The sequence below is a fragment of the Micromesistius poutassou genome, assembly GCF_964030765.1.
Source record: "Micromesistius poutassou genome assembly, chromosome: 4".
NCBI lineage: Eukaryota > Metazoa > Chordata > Actinopteri > Gadiformes > Gadidae > Micromesistius > Micromesistius poutassou.
The window spans coordinates 22778002-22805411 of record NC_140274.1 but is presented as its reverse complement, the minus strand read 5'-3'; the positions used below and the strand labels follow the sequence as shown (position 1 = coordinate 22805411).

Genomic DNA, 27410 nt, shown 5'->3' with positions numbered 1-27410 from the left:
GCCCAGGCCACGGCACCCCTCGGCCCGCCACCATGTCAGCCCAAGGCCCTCTGCTGCAGGAGGGAGATAGCCTGGTGCTACCAGACCATCGTACTTCATTTAATTTGTACAGAAGGTCTGGAACTGCTGTAATTGGCAAACGTTCACTCACTTGGAGGCGGGTGTCTGTTGAAGTTTAAAACTATTGGATCTGCCCAGTGCCACTCTGGATCTGCCATAACCAATCGCAATAGCGTTTGGTCGTGACGTATGTCATACGCCGGGACCGGCCGAAAACTACGTTGCGCGCATGCGCAGGCTGTGTACACAAACAAAACAAGATGAAGCGTGAAGATGTCTGTCAACGATAGCTGCAGGTTTTGTTCATCTAATTTTAGAGTTCAAGGAACAATTACAAATTCTACATTAATATTCTATAGTAAGGACAGAGATAATGTTTGCAGTCAACTGTCGAGGCTGGGTCTTGTCATTGACAATACGTCGCTACTTCGACGTCATCGTTCTCAGCCAATTCCTCTGTTCGCTGATTGGTCACACAGAAATTTGTTCGGGCAAAATCCCACTAAAAAGCCCCAGCCCCAGACTGACTACTGAAGGGAAAATGAAATTTGGGGGGCGGGCGGAGCCAGGCTAGGAGGGAGACGGGGAAGGGTTAGACCCTCTGCTGCAGGAGGGAGACGGGGAAGGCCCTGTCTCCGGCAGGCTGCAGTTGTTGCTGAATCATATTCATGGTTTTATGTGTTAAGACAGATGTTTTCTTAACAGAAAACATCTGTCAGTTCAGCATTAGATGAATAACAAATACACACATCGTATTCCTATCAGTGAAATAATGAGGACAATAATTATATCTGAAGGATAACTCAGATTTGCATAAGGTTAATCGGGGAATGATTGAATACTGCTATGATGAAATAAACAACGATTTTACTGAGCTTAGATTAATTCCCGGTTTGATATAAACTCACGTTACGATTCAGACTGAGCGAGGATCTGTAGTGAGGTTGGATCTCCATGGGATCTGTAGTGAGGTTGGATCTCCATGGGATCTGTAGTGAGGTTGGATCTCCATGGGATCTGTAGTGAGGTTGGATCTCCATGGGATCTGTAGTGAGGTTGGATCTCCATGGGATCTGTAGTGAGGTTGGATCTCCATAAAAAGGAAATCTGTCAAATGTCAACTCGTCTTTTAATTTTTATGACAGAAACAGAAACTGGTTTTCCCAAAATGGAACCCTGACTGCGAATCAGGAACCACCTTCACTGTTGCTGTCCTCTTCTTCCAACAATAATGCACAGCACTAACACTTATTCCTATTCACCGCAGTATACTCATTTTCATATCAAGTAGAAAAAAATATTTTAACACCAACCAGCAACAATCCCAGTGGTTCAATGTTCCACGTGAGACTCGGCTCTCCTGCATCAAAACGTTCCTTCACTCCGCTTTACTCTTTGATTCTGGTGAATGTGAGCCTCACCTGCACTCTGTCTGTTGAGGGTTCACTATGAAGTAAGCCTTTTTAGGACTTTATTTATGACCCTTGTCACATGTGATAATGTCTCCTGCTTAACTAAAGGAAGACTACCAGCTATTTGGTTACAAAACAACACCTTAGTAAACGTTTGATCAAGGATGTCAGTAGAGCTTAGGGGTTAACTTATTATACATTAAAGGGGTATATGGAACATGATACTATGCAATCTTATAGGTTAAAACATTGTGTATATATTGTGTATTTATATATACCAATTCTCTGAAGCTTCCCTCAGTGGATTCAGAAGGTCCAATTCTGAATCCTCTTAACAAAGGTTTTACTATAATCTTGCATTGATTGAGTCTGGTGTATACATTTAACTGCATCACTAAAGCAAAGCATGCAGTCCACATACAGTCAATCTGTCCGTCCACCTGCCTGCCTGTCTGTCTGCTGGCTTGTCTCTTCTTTAAAGGCAGATATGGAATGTAAACATTTAAGTGTACAATGACATGCAGTAAGAGTCCAAGCCATAAACCAGTTGGGAGTTTCTTTATGACTTCCATAACCATAAACACGCTCCCTGGAGGACAGGGAGTGCAGATCTTATGAACAGTTCATCAGATCTGCACTATGCATAGTTCACAAGTTCAGCCTCAGTTCATAATGAACTGAGGCTGAACTTGTGAACACATATGTTTATGTATGCCCCCGATGCTCAATTAACGCATGGCCCGTCACATCTAGATGAGACAATGTATCCCCCGATAACGGGGGTTGATCATTGATCATTCGTGTATGACACACAATATATCTGTCAGATCTTATCGCCAGGAGACCAGGACATTGGGCTGCTCAGAATTATGTAAGGAATTGTAATATGTGGGAAGGACACTTTGTACTTAATCAGTCAACTTGGATTCATTTTAGCACATTTGTTATAATTGGGTCCAAGAAATTTATTTTAATAAAACAATGTTTTGTTTCTTTAGACCAAGTATGAATGCACCCGGGTCACCCTGATAAGCATTAAGACTTGAAAACCCCCTGCATCGAATGAAGGAGCACAAGGACACCCTCTGCGTCAGCAGTTAACGCCAAAAGTCCCTGACCAGGCGTCGATCCATGACCCATGGTGTATGTGGAGGGATGCACAAGACAAAAGGAGAAAAGGCACACCTCTTTCTTGTGCTATGATAACACTATGTGTAACATTACATTTTATAAAACGGCTGGCTTAAATCAAGCGATCTGATTGGTTCCCAACTGTATATTGAGCGCATACACACGAAGTAGAATAATTATATATAAAAGCAATAGCAACCGACCGAGCTACCGTCTCTAGCCTAGCCTTCTCTCCGAAGGACGCTACAGTGTGTTGCATAGCAACACACTGCGCGTCGGGACGGACTACGCCCTTCACTGTGGTATAATGAGGACATACCATGGTGCTCATTATGTAACATTATGCCACATGACGTTTTCAAAGCTCAAACAGGAGACGATATAACAGACCTAATTATCTAAGCACATATAAATGACCTTTATGGCTTTTGCATTTCAACTGATTGAGAGTGGGGTACGTTGGGCAGCTGAATCAGTCCGCAGAATGACATCATTAAAATAAGTGTACGTTACACACTTAATTTGTCATACTAGTGGTTTTCCTATTTGATTTTGTAGTCAAATAGGATAAATAGGATAGCATTTCCATTGCAAATATACTAAACAAATTCAATTTTCCATTAATGTAATTGAATGTAATGTCAATTTATTTATCTAGCACATTTCATACAGCAAGGCAACCCAATGTGCTTCACAAAAGACATAAATAAAGCAGCAGAAAAAAATAAATAGGAGAATCACAAGTATGAAAATGCATCAATAAAGTATTTGATTTAAAATTAAGCAAATTGAATAAATATATAACAATGTTTACATCTATATCAATTATATACATACATACACAAATACATATACATATATATATATATATATATATATTTGCAATGGAAATGCCATTCCATCAATGCCATGGATAATAGTTATGTTTAGGTACTACTAACCTCAGCTATATACTAGCTCATAAGACATATGAGTGTAAAGACAGCTTTTCATATATGTGGTCAAAAGGTCAAAAAGGTTTTAGGCACTTTAGGGGATATTTAGGGACTCTTAAAAGAGACCCTGGGCCCAAGTGTCCTTGCCCTCTTGGTCAGCTACTAGTTACATAACTTGCTGTAGGGCTGGATGTATGGTATATTATTTACTTATTTAATAAACCTTAATGCCCTTATTCATATAAAGAGCCCAGACGTCTATCTCACCCTGTAATGGTGCGTCTACATCACCTTCTCTAGGTCTACTTTTAGTAGCCTTTCGAAAATCTTTTTTCGTCTTTTTACTTTATTTATGCATTAAACCTTCAAAAAACGTCAAAGCGGTATTCAGTTTTTATGATTATCTTGTACAACAAAATGTAGATAAAATAAACTTTTGGAATGGGTTTTTCTGAGGAGGCGAACCAGAAATAAGCCACCGTTGATCCCCACAAAAACACGCCTTCCGCCGTCCCCAAGAAGAGGAATCAATGACATCCCTGGTCTCTCGAAAATCAACGTTTTTATTGAGAGAACATCATCAGTTCCATAAAATAACACATAGCAGCTCAGAAGAATAACGTTAAAGACTCAAACAACATGAAGCTGCCTGGTGGCCGGGATAGCGCCGTCTATATGAACCACCATGGCAGCGATAGAAAAGGTTGCATTAACTAACAAACAAAACCTCGTATATATTCACTGACTAAAGCAAAATGCACATTTATCGCTAGAAATGTTATCAAAGCGCATTAGAATGTTGCTTTTTCCACGTAGAATATAACGATTGTCATCCATTTTGTTTTGGCAGACAGAACCTTGACATTAATGCATTGCGGTTTCTAGAACAGTCCATCGGGGGCTAAAACACTCATAGGGGTCGTTTTGGACGACCTACACAAACAATCTCTTCTGTGGCCGAGGCTGGAGATGGCGAGCTGCAGCTGAGTCAGATCTCCCATGTCCTCGGTGGACCTTCAGGGATGTGACCTCACCACTGCCCTGGGCGGGAAAACATTCTGCACTTATTACGCGTTTCAAACGTAGAAACCCAGTTGGATATAAAAAGCACGGAGAACATGAGAGTGTACATCGCCCTTCAAAGGAGTACTTCTAATGACATTTAAAATGTATGGGAAGCATGTACTTCTACCCAGTGTACACACTGAGATGTGTGTAGCATGTGGCCATTGAGCAACATGTGGGCATTTCTAAATATTTATGACAGTTGTTTAGGATAAGGTATACCCAAGCTATCAGTAAGATAAAGAACGGATGGCATAATGGCTACTAAAAGGTACACCATTTATTTTTTTCACATTTTGAAGTTATTGAGAAAGGTTACCTACTGATGCCATGGGCTGATCCTGTAAAATAAATAACAAGAATAACAAACTGATTGTGTCTGTGGAGAATAGCATGCCAACAGTGTTTTTGCAGGTTAACCCGAGGAGCCAGGCTATGTTCCGTTACTGTCCAACCATTGATACACACATTTCTTTAGCATGTTATTATTAATGGTGCTTGGTGAAACCACAGAGGGCCGCAGCTATCAAATCATGATCAAGGGATGCTGTTTATATTTAACATAAAGAGACAAAAAGATATTGCACAGAAACACTACCTATAGTGTTTTAACATATGAAGCTCCTAGCAGCTCTATATAAATAGTATATTTAGGATCATGAACACTACCTATAGTGTTTTAACATATAAAGCTCCTAGCAGCTCTATATAAATAGTATATTTAGGATCATGTGATTTTATATAAATAGTATATTTAGGATCATGTGATTTTAGCTCCATTAAGAGGTTTGTGCCGTCTTGGTACTTCTGTACCAAAACTCTAGAATAAGGAATGAGTTGTTGTTATTAGTCTCATTATTATTATAATTATGAAAAAGCACCAAGAGGGCAGCTTAGGGTGTGTGGGACATTATGTGAAAACCCTGTTTCAGTACACATTATTATAGCATAACCCATCATGCTTTATTTAACTCTGTATTCACTGCTAGAGGCATTTTGTTGTTTTGGTGGGAATTTCCAAACAAACAAGTCTGTTCACTCTGAAGACCCGAGCAACGATTAGCTGGGGTATATTTAGCTGAATGTGCCCAGTTGTCTCCCAGCAATTAGCCCTGGTCATCAGGAATTGCCCATTCTCTTTTTGGAACTTGTTATTTCTCAGTTTGACCTCAATTCTGACCCAGTGCACCTATTTTAGAGGCAAACCCTGCACATAATATCGCTCTTTTAGATAATGCTCCAACCTCCTTATTTCCTCGTGATTTGGAAATTTGATCAGATTAAAACTGACTTTGTTTATCAATCTAGATGTAAAATTGGATGCACAATTGCATTTTGATGTATTTAATGTAAAATCTTTCCATTGAAAAAAAGATTTAGTCTTAAACCAATCCCAATCTATTGTGTTATACTAAATCATTTTGCTTTATGGAAGGGTTTATTTTGCTTGTTTTGAGCAACTCTATCCAGCAACTCTATCCAGTGTGCCCTCTTCTTATATTCCATGCCTTAAACAAGTCATAATAAATCAATAAATCAAAGTAATTCCAAATAAATCTATGCGTTCAGTGAGTATGAAACGATGGTCAGAAGGCTGCTGGCCGGTTAGGGATCGGCTCGTGGCCTTTTATTTGTCTTTTGAATTTCCTGGTCATTTTATTGATCATTACCCAGTTACATTTATGCATCAAATCATAAACGATTGTATACAATCGTTGTGTATATATATATATATATATATATATATATATATATATATATATATATATATATAATTTAGCAGAAACTCAAACTCCTGGAACCAAAGTAAGGTTACTCTAGTTTGTAGTAGTTTGGATCAATGTAAGAGTTGGTCTGTTCCCTACTGATAACTAAAAGCTGTCTTTGTTCCTTCAGATCAGTTACCGCAGGTTACTCTCTTACCCACAAAGTACTTCTATTATGCGCTGACTTACACAATCAGTTTAGCTGTCTGTCTGTATCTCTGCCTGTATGTCTGCGCGGATGGGAGGTGTCACTGCTGTCCGGGGACTATAAAATAGCAGTGCAGACCGACTCCAAAACAGAATCCTGCAACTGCAATCCATAAGCAAGACTACAGTCAAGAGACCACAGCAATGGCTTCCATCCATCAACCGCAGATCCAGAAACCAGGTAGGAAACCTCTTTTCCATGTAGTCTCATTGTTCAAACTGGATTCAAGGAATCTTTATTTTCTCTTTGTAAATTCTGTTGTTTTGAAAGAGCTTCAATTTCACAATCAACTAGTTGATGTGAAATTGTATGTCTCAGCATGTCTTTCTATAGAGGTTATTCGCACGCCCCTTTTTACGTCGCCGCGGCCATTTTGTTGACATGACACTGATTGAGAGTTGTCTGAACTGAGTAAGTGAGCTCTGTTCTGTGTCGTTCTGAGTTATCAATATTATGGCTTCGTTCGCACGTTATCTAATGGAAACCATCCATCGTAACGTTACAACTTACTCCCTGTGATAAAATAATGTATAGACTGTGTGCTAGACCGATCTAACGGGGTCATCCCTATGTTCCCCGCTTTGTATGTGACCGGTGTTTTTCGTAGGTGGAATCCGGAAGAATGAATATTAGGGTTACGGTTATGGTTAGGGTTAGGGTGAGGGTTACGATTAGGGTTATGGTTAGGGTGAGGGTTACGGTTAGGGTTAGGAGTCAGCGTGTGAGTTTGCCTGACAGGCTGTCTGTCCAATCCTAGCGCTTGAGGCGGAACCTTTTCCGGATTCCACCTACGAAAAACGCGACCGGGGAACATAGTTTACGCTCCCGATCTAACTCTAACTACTACCACAGGTAACTCTCTCGTTACCTGTGGTGAAATGTTGGGAACAGACTTCGCAATGAGTAGTCGGCTGAAGTCTCGCCTATTAATTCTAGCCAGCCATAAATCTCTCCTTCGCTGGCTCAAATCCTCAGTTTGTCGCGTAGGGCCTATGTTAGGAATGTCAACTATGTCAACAATATGGCCGCCGCGAACGCGGTTTATAGAATAAGGTCTATACTCTATTGGGAACATGCTTTTCACCTCTGTCGCACAGGATCGAACAAGAGGTCCAAGGACAGCCCCTGCCGCTTCACAGACGTGCACGGCCTGCCCAGCATTGAGAAACTGGTGATGTCAGCGGAGCACACCCCAGAGGTCATCAGCACCCGGGTCACCGGCACCATCCCGGACTGGATCACGGGCAACTTCCTCAGGAACGGCCCGGGGAAGTTTGAGTATGGAAATCAGACGTGAGTAGGAACAAAGGATCAAGCTGCTTCCAAAAAAAAACCAGTGGATTCCCTGAGCCTGAGTGTTTTTCTGTCTTCATTCCTCCAGGTTCAACCACTGGTTTGACGGCATGGCTCTTCTGCACCAGTTCAAAATAGCCAAAGGCCGGGTGACCTACAAGAGCCGTTTCCTGTCCAGCGAGTGTTACCAGGCCAACAACGAGAACAACCGCATCATGGTGTCCGAGTTCGGGACCGTGGCCCTGCCAGACCCCTGTAAAAACTTCTTCCAGCGCTTTCTGTCCAGGTTCGAGCTGCCAAGTGAGTTTCTAAACAGAACCATTGACATTTAAATATTGTAAGTTAGCATAAATAGATGCATTTTGTGCTCTGAACTCTTTAATCGTTTAGATATAATAATCCAGACACAGGACTTCAGTTCAACAACTGATGTGTTCAAAAGTGTGTAATTGTGGTGAAGTAGTAGTAAGGTGTGGCCAGTGTTCCCTATGTCCTAACGAGTGGTCAATGCGTTCCTGTCTGCAGAGGCCACTGACAACGCCAGTGTGAGCTTCGTCACCTATAAGGGGGACTACTATGTGAGCACAGAGACCACCTTCATGCACAAAGTGGACCCGGAGACCCTGGAGACGACCCAAAAGGCACAGCGGGACATTTAATTACACACTTGTTTACAAAGCTTCCTCTCTTGTACTCACAACTGCTATATCTTGAGTAGTGAAGAGAATTAAGAGTTACATTCCTAAATTCAGAACCTGTGCATCTTTCACTTTTGTTCCCCTTTACAATATATAACAGGCAGTTGCAGATTATTTTCTGTAGGTATTTTATTTTCTGTAGTGCCGTTTTCTCTGACTAGGTGGACTGGAGCAAATTCATTGCAGTCAATGGAGCCACAGCCCACCCACACAATGACCCGGATGGTACCACATACAACATGGGAAATTCCTACACTCCAAAAGGTAGCCAACTCCTCACACACATTGACAGGGTACAGTACATTTAAAGCAAGTATATGCTGTTGAATGATCTGGCACGTTGAAACCATCCTATTGAATGTTTGTCCCACCAGGGGCTTTCTACAACATCATCCGTGTGCCACCTACAAAGTCCTCCCCAGAGGAAACGCTGGAGGGGGCCACCGTAGTCTGTTCCATTCCCTCCACAGACAAGACCAAACCCTCCTACTACCACAGCTTTGGTGAGAGAGACCCTTCAACGTCACCACACCATCATGCACAATGCATGTTAGTCTCCTCCCCGTATGGTGTAGAGACTAACGTTGTTGCTTACACCTTTCAGCCATGTCGAAGAATTACGTGGTGTTCATCGAACAGCCCATCAAGATCAACCTGCTGAAGGTGGTGACCGGCCGCCTGACTGGGAAGGGCATCAGTGACAGCGTCTACTGGGAACCCAAACTGGACACCATCTTTCACCTGATAGACAAAAAGACGGGCAAGGTGAGACTGGCCCAAGTTCTACTCTAGTCCCACTGCTTTGGACCTGAAGGCTTGTTGATCGGGGATGCGTTCAGGCGAAGGCTAACCCGTAAGTTTCAAGAGAAGCCTAACCTTACTCCTCTGTCTGACTTCTCTCTCAGCTGAGTTCGGTGAAGTACCACACCAAGGCCATGTCCACCTTCCACCAAATCAACGCCTTTGAGCAGAACGGCTTCCTGCTCATGGACATGTGTGTATCAGACGACGGCCAGGCCATCAATAACTACATGGTGCAGAACCTGCGCAAGTCTGGAGAAGCCCTTGATGAGGTGAGTCCAGCAGACAGAGGGCACTCTATTAACCCCAGCAGAAAGCAAAGGGCAGCAGTAGAAATGTAAAGTGAAATAAAATAACAACAAAACTAGGAAGAAATACGGAATCCTTCTTAGAACATAGGAATTTATAGCACATATTAGTTAGTTAGAGTCCATAGTACTTCAGGACAACTGACTAGGATAAAAGAGTAGATTGCATCTCTGTTTGGAGTTGTAACCATATGGATAAATATCATGTTGAATGTGAAGTTAGATTGATAGTGAATTTGATCATTGAAGGGTGTCTTTTAGTGTAAGTGTACACCATGTGTTTCTGTGGGATCATTAAGGGGCGTGTCTCCTCAGGTGTACAACACCATGTGTTTCTGTGGGATCATTAAGGGGCGTGTCTCCTCAGGTGTACAACACCATGTGTTTCTGTGGGATCATTAAGGGGCGTGTCTCCTCAGGTGTACAACACCATGTGTTTCTGTGGGATCATTAAGGGGCGTGTCTCCTCAGGTGTACAACACCATGTGTTTCTGTGGGATCATTAAGGGGCGTGTCTCCTCAGGTGTACAACACCATGTGTTTCTGTGGGATCATTAAGGGGCGTGTCTCCTCAGGTGTACAACACCATGTGCCGGGTGTTTCCGAGGCGCTTCGTGCTGCCCCTTAACGTGGGCACGGAGACACCATGTGGCACCAACCTGAACGAGCAGACGGACAGCACGGCCACAGCCATCAAGATCTCCAACAATAAGGTGCACAGCTGTTGACGCACACACACTCATTCACATACCCTTACACACACTATTGTTGCACTACTAAATCAACCATACTTTTTTTGCCTTTTCATCATTGTTATTAATATAATAATATGAATATCATAGTGATGTAACTTTATTCCATTGATCCAGGTTTTATGTACCCATGAGGACCTCCATGGAGAGGACCTCCATGTTTATGGAGGTCTGGAGTTCCCTCAGATTAACTATGCCAAGTACAACACACGACCCTACCGCTACTTCTATGGCTGCGGCTTCCGACACCTAGTGGGAGACACCCTGATCAAGATGGACATCCATAGCAAACAGATGAAGGTACCTTTGGCCATATTTATGTTGCATAAAAGTCAGGGCTTTGATGTACGTAATTATCATTATTGAAAAATATCAGATCTCCAATGAAAAAGACAATTGGACATAGGCTATTCCCAGATATTTGCATAATATGAATTTGCATTTTAAACAATGAATAACTACTGTACTATTTGTTATCATCCAAGGTGTGGGAGCGGCCAGGTCTGTACCCATCTGAACCGGTCTTTGTACCTTCTCCTGACGCCACAGAGGAAGACGATGGCGTGGTGATGGCTGTGGTCATCACTCCAAACAAGGTAACCTCACTCAGCTGGCCGTGGCGTCAATCTTCAAACCCTTGTAAGCACATCTGTTGTGTAGAAGCATCTAATGAATTGAGCATCTCTTGAGTATAACCTTTGTCCCCGAACCAGGACAAGAGCACCTTTCTCTTGGTGTTGGACGCCAAGACCTTCCAGGAGTTGGGCAGAGCAGAGGTTCCGGTGAATATTCCCTATGGTTTCCATGGGACGTTCAATGCCACAGCATAGATGGGAAGGACCAGACTAGCTTGGCTCTACTCTCCAATAGTATAGAGAAACTGTTGCACACTCCGACAAGATTTGTATCGTGCAATGCACACCATATTTCATTAATTAACCCCAAACATATCTTATTTACCAAATGTATAATGTAGTTTCAAAAAGCAGCATAATCTTAGATTTGATTTAAAGAAATGACCTTGCAGCATTGCTGCACTGAGGTGAAAAAAAACAAAAACAAACACAATGACACCTATATATTTGTATATAATATTTTTTTTTATACTTTTGTTTAAAGTGTATAAACAATAAGATAAATGTTATAAATGTTGTTTTCTTTGATGTCTGATCTTCTAAAATCAGAAAAGTACTGTTTTCATCATATATTAATGTATCAACTACAACAATGTATTTGAAGAGAACAAAGCATATCCAACGTACATGTTTTGAAGAAATATACGCTTGACAGTTAATGGTTATTCATTTATTCCATATTGTAACTGGTGCAATACTGAATTAGGACTAAATATGAAAACAAAACTGTAAATAGAAATGTATAAACACTGCCAACAAAAATAAACATGTTTAAAACAAAAAGCAATTGATTTGATGAGATGTGTTTTTTGGGGGCCTGGGTGGAATCACCCCTTGAGTTGATCAGCAATAAGGACTAGAGTATGCTTCAGGTTGTCCTTCTTCTCCTGCAGCTGAGCCTCAAGCTGCCTGGCCTCATTCAGAATGCCCTCCAGGTCCCTGACCTGAGAGGCGTCTAGCGCTGCTCTCTCACTGCAACACAAGAACACGGGCTGTGACTGGGGCTGTCCATTCAAATAGGAGCGGATGGAACCCAAAGGGTGCAGCGGCATCAGGGAGGAGATCAGGTGGATTTAAAACTAGAACAACACTAGTGATGTTTTAATGATATTGATTGGCCTACCTTAAAACGTCAGCATATTGTGAAAACAGCATGTTGACCTCTCTATTTGCACCTGTTTATCAGAAAGATAATTAAGTTCAGTCTTATTTGTGTAGCACCTTAATCACAGTGGCTTCTCTAAGTGGTTCCATGTGAAAGATACAGCAAATTCAAACAAAGGGGGGAAACTATGGTGAAAGTGAATGAAGGAGCCTCCAGTGCCTGAACAGGATAGGATAGTCTTTATTGTCCCAGAGGGGCCATTTGCTTTGTAGAGTGTAGTCAACACAGCCAATACAAATCATAAAAACAGGATGCATGATGAAGGAAGGAACACTTCCAGAAACTAGGTTGGACTGGGACTGATTAGGAATTAACAACAAATGACTTAAAATAATGAAAAACGCAAGGTTTCATGAAAATAAAATAATCGAGTGAAGTGGACAGGTTTTGATTATTGAATTTCAAAACAAAGTTCATCTATATTCCTTAATGACTGATGAATTTGCGTTTAATTTAGCTATGTTCAACACACTAAACCTGGGCACTATCGTAATACACCCCAGTGAGCAGAAACCAATAGCACGTGTCTTTATCCATACCTGCAACTGCAGCTTCAAACACACCAGCCAGATCCAGCGTCTGTGTTTTACCCCTAGCAACTTTCTCCTCTGCCAGGTCCTGATATGCAGCCATGTGTTCCATCTATTGCAACGGGGGAAGAATCCTCTGAAATCTATGTGTGTACAAACAGCAGTGAAGTCCCATTCAGTAGCGTGAGCCCGGTGCAGGGATAGCGTCTGTGTGTTCAGTATGAAGCAGCCTCAGGGAAAACGTTACACGGCTTCATTCGACCTGGCCACCATGCTGGCAGCCAAACTGGCCTGAGGTACGCTTCTACTCACCTCTTGGGTCGGTTTCTGTTTGGGGCATCTGCTCTTAACACCCTTGTTGCTTGCTATTGTTGGAGCCATGTTACCTTGCATTGGAAATCCTTTCATTGTTTTGTACCTTAACTGCAAATGTGGGGAAACAATTAGACTTAATATTAATATTGTGCGCTTATCGCACTGAACAATAACTGAACACACCACTCAAAAAGCACAATCTATTTAAGAGTCAATCATAATATAATCACCCATAATAGCAAGGATGCTCGGAGGAGAAAAGTTGTACTGCCATCTGTTTGTGAAGAGCTCTGAGGTTTAAGCCACTTCTAAAACAAGGACATTTACAATGACATTAATTTAGTAAGTATGGGATTCATTCAACTGAATTTGGGACTCCCGACTTATCAACTTGAACGTATCACAATTAGCCCAGGTTATAGCTTGCTGTATTATCTACAAATGGATAGGAGTACAATCTTTCTGATCATATGTGGGCATTTAGCCCTACATTATATATACTATAATATACATTATACTATACCAGTGGCACACCGAGCTCCTCACCCCCGGGGAAGGAACAGTCAGTAGAACAGCTGTGGACATACAGTTAAACTAGAATAAAACCGTTGGGCTCTTTTCTGAGTTCAGTGATGAACCGGAGGAACTGAACCGGAGGAACTGAACCGGAGGAACTGAACCGGAGGAACTGAACTGAACGGGAGGAACTGAACCGGAGGAACTGAACGGGAGGAACTGAACGGGAGGAACTGAACGGGAGGAACTGAACGGGAGGAACTGAACGGGAGGAACTGAACGGGAGGAACTGAACGGGAGGAACTGAACCGGAGCGGCGGTTAGCCGCTAACGGCTCGAGCTAATGCCGACTGAATGTCTCACATTAACGTTATTAACATCTTATTAAAACACCACCGACTGAATGTCTCACATTAACGTTATTAACATCTTATTAAAACACCACCGACTGAATGTCTCACATTAACGTTAACATCTTATTAAAACACCACCGACTGAATGTCTCACATTAACGTTATTAACATCTTATTAAAACACCACCGACTGAATGTCTCACATTAACGTTATTAACATCTTATTAAAACACCACCGACTGAATGTCTCACATTAACGTTATTAACATCTTATTAAAACACCACCGACTGAATGTCTCACATTAACGTTAACATCTTATTAAAACACCACCGACTGAATGTCTCACATTAACGTTAACATCTTATTAAAACACCACCGACTGAATGTCTCACATTAACGTTAACATCTTATTAAAACACCACCGACTGAATGTCTCACATTAACGTTATTAACATCTTATTAAAACACTACTAACATAACTAATATTAACGTTAACTTCCTATTTCACTACCAACTAAATGAACATTAAGTTAAAATCGTATTTAAACACCGGAGGGCTAGAGAATGATATTGGTTAACTTAACACTGAACCGACTCACGTCGCGGTGAGCCGCCCGGTACCGCTCCTCAGTGAACCGCTCCTCAGTGAACCGGCCCGGTAACGCTCCTCAGTGAACCGGCCCGGTAACGCTCCTCAGTGAACCGCTCCTCAGTGAACCGGCCCGGTAACGCTCCTCAGTGAACCGCTCCTCAGTGAACCGGCCCGGTACCGCTCCTCAGTGAACCGCTCCTCAGTGATCCGCTCCTCAGTGAACCGGCCCGGTAACGCTCCTCAGTGAACCGCTCCTCAGTGAACCGGCCCGGTAACGCTCCTCAGTGAACTGGCCCGGTACCGCTCCTCAGTGATCCGTTCCTCAGTGAACCGGCCCGGTACCGCTCCTCAGTGAACCGGCCCGGTAACGCGGTACCGCTCCTCAGTGAACCGGCCCGGTACCGCTCCTCAGTGAACCGCTCCTCAGTGAACCGGCCCCGTAACGCTCTTCACTGAAGCCTCGTTGCGGTGATGAACCGGCCCGGTAACGCTCTTCACTGAAGCCTCGTTGCGGTGATGAACCGGCCCGGTAACGCTCTTCACTGAAGCCTCGTTGTGGTGATGAACCGGCCCGGTAACGCTCTTCACTGAAGCCTCGTTGCGGTGATGATCCGGCCCGCCGGTGATGCTCAGTGAACCCGACTCACGTCGCAGTGAACCGGCCCGTAACGCGGAGGGTTCAAAGGTCAACGAGTTTAGACCAGCGGAGCTGCTCTAACCATGACCTCATTAGGCTGTCACCGTCAAGCACCACCCGGGGGATCATCCCCCCACTGTGATGACGTAGCAGCACCACCCGGGGGATCATCCCCCCACTGTGATGACGTAGCAGCACCACCCGGGGGATCAGCCCCCCATGGGGTCCCTGTGATGACGGAGGCCTGTTAAAGCACCACCCGGGGGATCATTGTCTCCATGTCAGCAGCTCCATCTACTCCCTACCTCGTTAAAATACACCTCTTACTTAACTTGAATATACTTTTGTACATTTTGCGCTTGGTCACTGAGTTTAAGAGATATCATTCTCACTCATATCATTTCAGAATTTAAAAACCTAATAAATGTTACATTTATGCTTATGCTTACATCAGATCATTTATAATGTTTGAACATTTGAAGGAACATTTAGGTAATACAGATTAAATATCGTGGGGAGAAGAGCATGGAGAAGAAGAGAAAGACCAAAGAAAACATATTTCCCATGGCCTACATAGTCAATTAGTTGAAAGATAAAGCGACGTGTTTTTAATTAGTGACGCCAGTAGAGCGGGATGCTGTACGTCGTGTTTTTATTATGGTGGGCGTCGTGCTGCGCTTCATCCCCAGCGGCCAATCGCAGGCGCGCTTGTCGGTGACCTCATCAAGAACATGAACACAAACATGGCGACGGCGAAGGACGGCGGGATGCGCTCCTCTCTCCGATGGACCGTGTGGCTCTGCCTCGTGTCTGCGGTGGCGGCACGGGCATCCACACTGCGTCTTCACCGAGACGGACGACACAGTCTACCGCAAGACAGAGGATTTATCACGGTGGACGCGGACGTGGATCTATCAGACGGACCGGGCGCCGCTGCTCCCAAACTGCGACAAACGAGAGGGGACGGGGGGAGCGCAGGACCCCGGCTCAGGACCCGCCGAGGGGCCGCCGTGACGGCCCTGCCCAAGGTGTACGGACAGGTAACACACACACACACACACACACACACACACACACACACACACACACACACACACACACACACACACACACACACACACACACACACACACACACACACACACACACAAAGATGCTTTGCCATTTCCTGCAGAACATATGCAAATCTCTGACCCCCGCTCAAGTGAGAAGGAAATAAGAAATGGTTTAAGTTGACATATACGTGTGTTACATATTTCACCTGGGGCCCGCTGTAAGTTACTCTCTGGTGGGCACATTCTGGTTCCAAGTATGCATTTCCCCAGTAGTGGTCGTTTCCCAGATTGTCATCTCTCCTCCCATCCCGGATCTGTCATTCACCGCCGTGGTGAACCAGCCTGCTCCGTGGTTCCCTCGAGTCATTCCTCCTCCAATCTTTACCTTACTGCAAAGCATCCCCCAAATTCCCCGTCTATTCAGACCAATGTGCCTGCACAAAAGCATTTCTTGCATCGTCGAAGTGTTCATGACCATTATTCTGCAAATATTCTTCTTAACATTGTCCACAGCCACGTCTCTTCGCCTCACAAGTTAAGGCCCTGCGTTCTTTCAAACATCCTGGTCATGCAGTGAAACGAGGGAGAGCCAGTCACCTGGTATAATTAAGGGGTTGTCCTGATTGTAATGAAATGTATTTACTGAGAATAGAAACACAAAACAAGAATTGACTGCTGCTGTGATTGCAACCTCTTTGGGACTGATCTTGCAGTGGTATTTGTTTCATTTCTAAGCATGAAGACTGCATTCATGCAAAGAGCCAAACAGTAACAGAAACTGAAACAAAAATGTAAAAAATGGTGCACCTCCGGTTATTCAGTAGGCCTGCATTGCAGTAACCTTGTCTGTTCTTGCAGTGAAAGTCTGAGCCAGGCGGCCTATCAGAGATCTCAATTTGAATACTCTGGGACCCTATTCTGATAGGGTTAGAATATAACTAGAATATAACTGACAACATTTGCATTTGCAGTCCGAGCCTTGCCCTGTGAACATCTACACACTGAACAAGCGCACAAAACAAATGATAGTTGAATATCTAAGCTAAGTAACTGAATGCAAAAGATCGCCATGAAGATGATTTGCCTGGTAGCATGAGAGTCTAACACAAGCTAACTAAGGATAAAGCCAGTAGAATAAATAAATAGACTTTTCTAGTGACAATCTTCCGATGCACACCTCCCATTATGGTCAAAAAGCCTATTGCAAATCACAACCTGCTGCTCTGCCGGCTTGAATCCGGCCCATAGGTTGGATTCTAAAATACCTCTGTTGTAAACTACTAGCTAAAGAGGCACATTTCCTTGTAAAAAAGCTAATGAGCATATTTATATGTACTACATTATAAAAAACAAAGATAATGATCATCTCTCTGTTTGCTGTTTTTCAGTTTTTCTATAGCAGCCATAGACAAATGACTTTCTGTTTATTTTTTCCGTCGCTGTACATTAATTGCATGTTTTGGGAAACTGTCGGAACACGTCTTTGTTGGTAATGGGTGTTGGGCAGACTTATCATGGGAGAAGGAAACTGACTACCAGAGGGGACAACAAGGGCCTGTTTACCTGAGGTGGAAGAACCCAGGCTCTGAGCCGCACCGTATAAACCCCGGTGCTCAGACACACCTCTCCTTGTTGATTGTCGTAAGCGTAACTGGCCATGTTCAAACAGTTCGCTGAGTCCTGGTTGCACATATTGGATAACAATGTTTGTTCCTTTCTGGATTAGTGCATGTGGTCTGTGAGCTTATGTGTCACCCTTGGCAATCGGACTGGACGATGAATCAATATTAATATCTATCACGATAAATTGAGCCGATGGATCCCCTGTGTGGATCCTGAGCCACATTTGTACCGAACTAAGGTCATACCTCTTTGGGTACATGGAAAGGGTTCGCTTCCTGAAGTCTGACCAAGCGCAGACACACATTAGGAGTAACATATGTCGCTCAGCAGAACGGTGAACTCCACCATCCTCTTCCACCATCAGCGCTTGGCTCCACCCCACAGAGCAGTCCTTCAGCTTCAGTTTGAGCTATCATTCCAGAGTCAGCCTCCCCTACTGCTGGTCAAACCTCCGAAGTTCAAAAGCCAACAATGTGTCTGCTTGTCCAGCCCTCACCCCGTACCAGAATAAATGGAAGCCTAAAGATATGCTGCCTATAAGCACGGTTAAAAACAGGGCTTCAAGAAGCTAATGAGGCTGTCATGGATGCTAGGTGAATAGTTGTCAGGTCAGGGCTACTCTCTAGCAGTTATTAACATATGTATTATTTTATTGAATGTTCAGTATACCACCTGTTAAAGGTTTGAACCAATGTATTTCATGTGATGGCCATCACAGCAGTATCATTATTTTATTTATTCAATGTAATCAGTTTAATGTAAAGCCATGTTAAGGACAGTTTTAAGAATCTCTCTTTAAAACTGTAATTTGAGCATTATTCTTAGAATATATATATCGTGATAATTATCTATCAATATAAAGAAACTTATCAATGAAGCATTTGTGGCCATATCGTCCAGCCCTGCTTGGTCAGTAGGGATATGAACCAAACTGCTTCAGCAGGCATTGTAATTATTGACTGGGAGAAAACTGATTGAGGTTTATTTAGTGATCAACTATTTATACAGATGACTTTTAAGATTAGATAACTACACTCTAAATGAAAGTCAGTTTCTAGTTGAGTGGAGCACAACATCAGTTAGCTGTATTTGTATCATCATCTCTCACATAACCAGCCCAGATGTTTGTTGGGTTTAACTTTTTAGGAAGTAAAACTGTGGATAAAGGCTACGTTGAGGAGGCTTTGTCAACCATATTAGTTTATATGTCCTTACGTGAATAGGCCTTGGTTATAGTTGTCACTTTATTAGCTGTAAATGAAGGTACAAAACATTCTAAGTGATGGCTCCAGTTTAAGTGTCATTGAATACAAGTCATAAAGGTCATAAATTCATTATGTCAGTCATTAATGACTGACATAATGACTGACATTATGTCAGTCATCATTATGTCAGTCATTAATGACTGACATAATGACTGACATTATGTCAGTCATTATGTCAGTCATTAATGAAACCCTAAGAGGAACACATTGTTGTTGTTTTCCCATGGAGCAGAGGGAGAGGTTAAACAGGTTAAACGTTTATGGTAATAAGCTCCTACAGTTCTGAAGTGAAAAGTCAAAGCAATGGCAAATAATTATGCATATATCAGTGTAGTGCTCTTCCAATGATTTATAAAAAAAAAAAAAAAATTAAGTTAAAAATGGACGAGTTATGCCCAAAGACGATTATGCAACTGAGCCATGATTCAATCAGTCACGCGTGTGATTCAGTGTACCTTAGATCTAGTACTGGCAGCTATCTGGTTGACATAAAGCAGGTGTCAGAGCTCTGCTGAGCGTGTGTGTGGTGATGGCTGGTTTACTCTGGGGGGCATTGATTGGTCAATGCAGCACAGGTGTGCAGCCTCACCCAGCCCCAGAGCCCAATCAGCCCGACTCGGGCCAGGTGAGGCTGTTTCACCTCACTCCACCCTCCTGGTTAAGGCAGCTCTCTGATCTACTTCCAGATCGGAAAGGTTCAGATTGTCAGTGGCTTGGGTTGTCGTCTCAACCTCACGTAGTACACGTCCCTTTTTTAAAGTCCTTTTTTAAAGTCTATATAACTCCATTACATGACCATTTTTAATGTGACACTCTATATGAAATGCACTAACAATATGACAACAAACTTTTAAATTTGATGCTACCATTTCAACTCAATGAGGTTGAACCACCAACGATGATGTTACTCGTGTTTTTATAGTCCAAATCTCGCTGCGTAGAACAAGCTTTACCTTGGGCTACGTCGTGTTCCCACACTGCAGCTGCTGCCAGGGCTCTGGTGGGTGATGATGGAGGTGTTATGATGGAGGTGTTATGATGGAGGTGTTATGATGGAGGTGTTATGATGGAGGTGTTATGATGGAGGTGTTATGATGGAGGTGCTCTGGTGTTATGATGGAGGTGTTATGATGGAGGTGTTATGATGGAGGTGCTCTGGTGTTATGATGGAGGTGTTATGATGGAGGTGTTATGATGGAGGTGTTATGATGGAGGTGTTATGATGGAGGTGTTATGATGGAGGTGCTCTGATGTTATGATGGAGGTGTTATGATGGAGGTGTTATGATGGAGGTGTTATGATGGAGGTGTTATGATGGAGGTGTTATGATGGAGGTGCTCTGGTGTTATGATGGAGGTGTTATGATGGAGGTGCTCTGGTGTTATGATGGAGGTGTTATGATGGAGGTGTTATGATGGAGGTGTTATGATGGAGGTGTTATGATGGAGGTGCTCTGGTGTTATGATGGAGGTGTTATGATGGAGGTGCTCTGATGTTATGATGGAGGTGTTATGATGGAGGTGCTCTGGTGTTATGATGGAGGTGTTATGATGGAGGTGTTATGATGGAGGTGTTATGATGGAGGTGCTCTGATGTTATGATGGAGGTGTTATGATGGAGGTGTTATGATGGAGGTGTTATGATGGAGGTGTTATGATGGAGGTGTTATGATGGAGGTGCTCTGGTGTTATGATGGAGGTGTTATGATGGAGGTGTTATGATGGAGGTGTTATGATGGAGGTGTTATGATGTTATGATGGAGGTGTTATGATGGAGGTGCTCTGATGTTATGATGGAGGTGTTATGATGGAGGTGTTATGATGGAGGTGCTCTGATGTTATGATGGAGGTGTTATGATGGAGGTGCTCTGGTGTTATGATGGAGGTGGTATGATGGAGGTGCTCTGGTGTTATGATGGAGGTGCTCTGATGTTATGATGGAGGTGTTATGATGGAGGTGCTCTGATGTTATGATGGAGGTGCTCTGATGTTATGATGGAGGTGTTATGATGGAGGTGCTCTGGTGTTATGATGGAGGTGTTATGATGGAGGTGCTCTGGTGTTATGATGGAGGTGTTATGATGGAGGTGCTCTGGTGTTATGATGGAGGTGCTCTGATGTTATGATGGAGGTGTTATGATGGAGGTGCTCTGGTGTTATGATGGAGGTGTTATGATGGAGGTGCTCTGGTGTTATGATGGAGGTGTTATGATGGAGGTGTTATGATGGAGGTGTTATGATGGAGGTGCTCTGGTGTTATGATGGAGGTGTTATGATGGAGGTGTTATGATGGAGGTGCTCTGGTGTTATGATGGAGGTGTTATGATGGAGGTGCTCTGATGTTATGATGGAGGTGTTATGATGGAGGTGTTATGATGGAGGTGCTCTGGTGTTATGATGGAGGTGTTATGATGGAGGTGCTCTGATGTTATGATGGAGGTGTTATGATGGAGGTGCTCTGATGTTATGATGGAGGTGCTCTGATGTTATGATGGAGGTGCTCTGGTGTTATGATGGAGGTGTTATGATGGAGGTGCTCTGGTGTTATGATGGAGGTGTTATGATGGAGGTGCTCTGATGTTATGATGGAGGTGTTATGATGGAGGTGTTATGATGGAGGTGTTATGATGGAGGTGTTATGATGGAGGTGCTCTGGTGTTATGATGGAGGTGTTATGATGGAGGTGCTCTGGTGTTATGATGGAGGTGCTCTGATGTTATGATGGAGGTGCTCTGGTGTTATGATGGAGGTGTTATGATGGAGGTGCTCTGGTGTTATGATGGAGGTGCTATGATGGAGGTGCTCTGGTGTTATGATGGAGGTGTTATGATGGAGGTGTTATGATGGAGGTGTTATGATGTTATGATGGAGGTGTTATGATGGAGGTGTTATGATGGAGGTGCTCTGATGTTATGATGGAGGTGTTATGATGGAGGTGCTCTGGTGTTATGATGGAGGTGTTATGATGGAGGTGCTCTGGTGTTATGATGGAGGTGTTATGATGGAGGTGTTATGATGGAGGTGCTCTGGTGTTATGATGGAGGTGTTATGATGGAGGTGTTATGATGGAGGTGCTCTGGTGTTATGATGGAGGTGTTATGATGGAGGTGCTCTGGTGAAGCTCATCCTTACGGGAACAAGCCGTGGGGACCAGGGTGTGGGCTGAGCTTTGATGAGGATGATGATGACTACCCCATAATGGGACATGGATTAATAAGTAAGGGATAATGTATAGAACGCCGGTCATTATCGGGAAATAAGCCCCAACAGGACGAACAGGACACTGACGCGAAGCGGAGGTGTCTTGCTTCGCCCCCACAATGACCTGCAACATTATCCCGCTTATTACATGACGGCTACTTGCCAAAACGAAAAGAAAACTTTTATTTATGTGTTACCAGCATTCGTAGTGTTGATCAGTAGAGAAATAGTCCACCAAAGACGTTGACATCGCTTAGCAACCGTGTACGCTGGGGTTGATAAGTTACCGGACTACTTGCGGAGTGATACGAAAGACATGAAAAAAATCCACTTTCCTTCATATGCTTAGCAACGGTCATTATTGAAAAATAATTCACCACCGGAAGTCGGGAAGGCCCATGCAAGTGAATGGAGCGTTCCACAGCATTGAGGAGAGACGTGGAATAACGTTAAATTGTAAGCTATAAGTAGCTTATATAGCTTAACAAGACAAACAACGGTACTAATCCAAATATCAATTGAATATATATCAATATAAATCTAAACAAATAATTAAGGTGAATTTAGCCTTTATTCATTTAACAAACCAATCAATTGAAACATTTATTTAACCAATTTAAATATATTCAGTTAAATATATATGTATATGCAAAGCTGGATTTATCTTATTTCTCAAGGGCACAAATGGTGTTCCATACTTCTGAACGCATTATAAGCATATTAAGGCAAATATTAAACAAACACATGCTCATAAATATCCTCAATTCTTTATGCATTTTTCAGAGAAGCCTTTCTTCACACGCAATGAATGCACGGATGTTATGGAGCTGGTGGTTTTGGATGCTGGCTTCTGTATGTTTGGCCTGGGCTGTAGGCCTGATGTCTGCCCAGGCATGTGTTGTTGTGCCGGGTCAGGAGGACAGAGCTCCTGCCAGACCACGGGACAGAGGAGCCACGAAGACTCGGCCTGTGTGTGAGCAGCTCATATGCACATCGAGATGATTTGTATCACACGGACAACGACCATCTAGCCAACTAGCCAACAATAAGTGGCCCGCTCTTCCTAGTAATCATCAGCACTTGCAATGGCAAGATTGATTATGTATTGGATCATCAACCAGATGTCCATGTGCCTCGCCTGCACTTGAAGGCCAATTCAATTAGCTGGGAACATCTGCAGAGGCCCACCGTTGGGTAAGGTTTGAGGTTCTTGATGGGAGAGCAGAAGAGACCCAAAACCCCTCTTCTGTCTCTGCCCCTCCTCCTCCACCCCCACCCCCCCCCCCCCCACTGAGAGGGCTGCCTTCACTCACATGTTGAAGCTGTACTAAGGCTCTGCTTGGGAATTTGATGGACAGGCCACGTTTAGGTGGCATAGCAACTACGTCACAAGCACAGGCGGCTTAGGCTTATGTACTGTGAAACGTTCTATTTAACACCCAGACCTAGCAAACTGGTACTGCTGGATCCCTGCAGAGTCACCCTGATGACCCATAGGTCATGGGAAGCCAATACCATAACGAGATGCACGAAGACCGGTGTTGGAAAGGAACAACAATGATTCATCCAGAAAGAGAGATTAGTGTTTCATTAACCGTAACAGAGGCTGGCAGCACTGCCTGCATCTGCACCCGACTGCCCCGCTGGGCTGTATGTCTGAGGCGTGTCCCACTAGACAATAGTTCATTATTCTTCAGTATTTAAAAACACAGACAACAGATTGGAACGCATTTGTTTATACAGGGATAACTGGTAAGGCAATGGATATTATTTACAACAAGGCAATTGTGTTTGAATTAAAAGCACGTAGTGTGTTCAGGGACTGGAAATGGCACTCATGTTTCCCAAAGCTGAGCCTTTGTGAAACGTAGAATATGTGGAGAGCGTTGCGCCTCTTGGATTGGTCTAGATTTCTACTGACCTGAAGGAAGGAGATCTGAGTTCACCCGCCCCGTGGCTTTGTCAGGGAGCAGCGTGTGTCTCAGCCTCAGTATCAGCCCTACTCCTACACGCTACTTCAGGAAGAGTGTCCTGTGTTTCCTTCAGGCCAACCTGAACGACTCCCACAACCAGATGGTGGTGCACTGGGCGGGGGAGAAGAGCAACGTCATCGTGGCCCTGGCCAGGGACAGCGCCGGGGCCACGGGCTCCAAGACCAGCTCTGTGAGTACGCAGGCACGCACCCACGCACGCAGGCACGCACACACCCACGCACGCACGCACCTACGCACGCACGCACGCACGCACCCACGCAGGCACGCACGCACCCACGCAGGCACGCACGCACGCACCCACGCACCCACGCACCCACCCACCCACGCACCCACCCAGGCACGCACGCACCCACGCAGGCACGCACGCAGGCACCCACGCACGCACGCACGCACGCACGCACGCACGCACGCACGCACGCACGCACGCACGCACGCACGCACGCACGCACGCACGCACGCACCCACACACGCACCCACGCACCCACGCACGCACGCACCCACGCACCCACCCACGCACGCACCCACCCACGCACGCACCCACCCACGCACCCACTCACCCACCCACCCACGCACGCACCCACCCACCCACGCACCCACCCACGCACGCACGCACGCACACACCCACACACGCACACACCCACACACAGTTTACTCCCAGTTATTTCTTCAAGTTTTAATCCATCTATCCTTTGACCTTTTTACCTTTTGAAGTCAGCATTTACAACGAGCATTGTTAGTGTGGCGTGTTCTCTGTCTGCTGACCAGTCCTGACCTGCCGTCTCCTCGCTCCCCTCTCCGTCCCGCTCCCCTGGTCCAGGTCTACGTGTCCTACGACTACGGGACCAGCTTCATGCTGGTCTCAGACCGCTTCCGCCTGTCGGGGGCCCAGGAGGACCGCAAGCAGGTCATCGCCCAGTTCTACCACAGCCCGGCAGACAACAAGAGGGTGAGACGTCCACGCTGCTCAACAAGGGGCACGTCTGTCCTGCTGCACGCACGCACGCACGCACGCACGCACGCACGCACGCACGCACGCACGCACGCACGCACTCCTCTCCCCCAGCGCTCATGGTGCAGGCAGTGCACCATGGTGTGTACCAAAGGCAACAGTGCGTTGCCTTTGGTAACGCCGTGTGTCACAGCGCTCAGAGCAGGGAGCGATGCAGCCTACGGATTAAAGAAGGGTGTGCACTTTATTAATCCCGTTAAACCTGACCCGCTGGGAGCATCGTGCTGCCACACAGGTGAACCAGGGAAACAGGTTGTAGGCCTGAAACAGGTTGTAGGCCTTGGTTATGGGCACAGCAGAGGGTATTCTTCTGCCCTTTGTGATCCCCACGTGTCCCATGTGGAGATCATGCTCCACGCGGTACGGCCCAAGGTCTCCTGGGTGACCTCTGGGTGACCGTCTGGCTGCCTGGCCCCAGGGCTGGCCTCTGACCCCTGTGGCCCCCAGGTGTGACCCCGCCCTTCGTCTCCAGTGTGGGAACATTAGTGGGTTATGGTGGAAGACCATTCCAGGTGGTTCTGATGCTCACACTGATGAGTTACCAGCTTCAATCTGGAAAGGCAAACTGCACCCTGGGGCTGTCCCTCCCACCGGCTGACGCTAGCGCCGAGCTGCTCTTGATGCCAGTACGGAGCAGACAACAAAAGTGTCCATTGTAGGGCGTGTGTGAGCAGGGGTATTAATATGAAGGCTGTTGGTTGGTCGCTCATGAATGGCCTTTGAGTTTGAGTCCCATTCCAGAAGGTCAGATTCTCTTGTGAACCCTGACTCTTAACCCCGTGCATCGCAGTCAGGGCTGACTTCACTGAGTAGATTAGTCGCTAATCTCGTCTTAATGCTCTTTAGACGTGAGAATGCGCACCGACCGGCGGGGGAGGGGCCTCATTGGCCCAACATGCAGGTGTAAAAGGTGTGCTGATGCTGGTGTGTTTCCTCCCTGCCGCGGCCCCCTGCTGGCCTGCAGTACCTGTTTGCAGACGTCACCAACTCGTACCTGTGGAACACGTTGGACTTCTGCAAGACGGTGCAGGGCTTCCCCCTGCCCTTCAGACCCACCGACCTGCTGCTGCACAGCAAGCAGGCCCACCTGGTGCTGGGCTACGACAGCCTGCACCCCAACAAACAGGTAGCGCACGCACACACACACACACACACACACACACACACACACACACACACACAGCCACGCACATGCACACGCGCACGCACACGCACACGCACACACACACACGCACGCACGCACGCACGCACGCACGCACGCACGCACGCACACACACGCGCACACACACGCACACAGACACACAGACACACGCACACACACACACACACACACGCACACACAGCCACGGTCGGTACGCATCACTGTTCATGGAAGCGGTAACCATATGGCTTTGGTATCTTTTATATTTAGGAGACAAACCCCAGAAGAAATCACACTTTTATTAATGAACTCTTTAATTTATTGAGAAATACAGCTCTATATTCAGAAAGATGACGGCATGGCTGATAAAAGGTCCTTTTACAGTGAACGCCATTCTTCGTTACTTTCACACTACAATACAATAATAACCCTGACCCGTCTAATCCACGTCACTGGGACGCTGGGGTTGGCCGTTCGATTGAGTGACAACTCAATGATGTGTGTACACACACAACACGATGGCCGTTCTATTCTTTTTAACAAGGAGGTATTAAAGAATGCACACCTCCTCATCATAGATAGTCCTCCTCCTCCATGAACGACCTCTAGATTGAGGTCATCATAGGATCATGCTGAAGCTGACATTGAGGCTGATGTAAACGCTTTTGACGCAAGAATTTCCTCCAGTCTTTTTTTTATAATGCATTCCCTACTACGCCTCTTTAAAGCACCATAAGCATTTTTTCCAATTAAAAGCAACGACCTGTATGGCTGTACCTTCAACATGAAAAGCAATACGGATAACATCTCGATCATGATGGAGAAGCTCACGGCTTTGCAAAGGCAAGGGGATCGTTCTGGAGACCGGCTTGGACTTGGAGTGTAGTCGCGCAAATTGGAATGCGGCTACTCACCCTAAAATCAAACAACCCTAATCTTATCTCTCGGCC

General features: G+C 44.9%; 3 protein-coding genes across 3 annotated transcripts in view; 2 read left to right on the top strand and 1 right to left on the bottom strand.

Annotated features, from left to right (window-relative positions):
• Positions 1 to 6720: 6720 nt before the first annotated feature.
• bco2b (beta-carotene oxygenase 2b) lies at positions 6721 to 11259 on the top strand (the record flags this gene model as incomplete). The annotated part of the gene is made up of 12 exons (XM_084466450.1): positions 6721 to 6757; positions 7675 to 7870; positions 7959 to 8170; positions 8396 to 8511; positions 8730 to 8832; positions 8943 to 9071; positions 9173 to 9333; positions 9474 to 9641; positions 10253 to 10390; positions 10547 to 10729; positions 10915 to 11025; positions 11143 to 11259. The coding sequence occupies 12 exons, from the start codon at positions 6721 to 6723 to the stop codon at positions 11257 to 11259; spliced, it is 1671 nt and encodes a 556-aa protein (XP_084322576.1).
• A 413-nt stretch (positions 11260 to 11672) lies between these two features.
• On the bottom strand, positions 11673 to 13786 carry tex12 (testis expressed 12). Its single transcript, XM_084467315.1, has 5 exons — positions 13598 to 13786; positions 13072 to 13182; positions 12769 to 12871; positions 12188 to 12239; positions 11673 to 12036 (listed from the first exon to the last, which is right to left on the bottom strand). The coding sequence occupies exons 2-5, from the start codon at positions 13165 to 13167 to the stop codon at positions 11892 to 11894; spliced, it is 396 nt and encodes a 131-aa protein (XP_084323441.1). The 5' UTR covers positions 13168 to 13182; positions 13598 to 13786; the 3' UTR covers positions 11673 to 11891.
• Positions 13787 to 15836: 2050 nt separating this feature from the next.
• The window catches only part of sorl1 (sortilin-related receptor, L(DLR class) A repeats containing), a 49298-nt gene continuing 37724 nt past the window's right edge, over positions 15837 to 27410 (top strand). The window contains exons 1-4 of the mRNA XM_084466449.1: positions 15837 to 16213; positions 24363 to 24479; positions 25128 to 25256; positions 26284 to 26445. Coding sequence (XP_084322575.1) covers positions 15905 to 16213; positions 24363 to 24479; positions 25128 to 25256; positions 26284 to 26445 — 717 coding nt within the window. The 5' untranslated portion in view covers positions 15837 to 15904. The remainder of the gene's footprint in view (positions 16214 to 24362; positions 24480 to 25127; positions 25257 to 26283; positions 26446 to 27410) is intronic.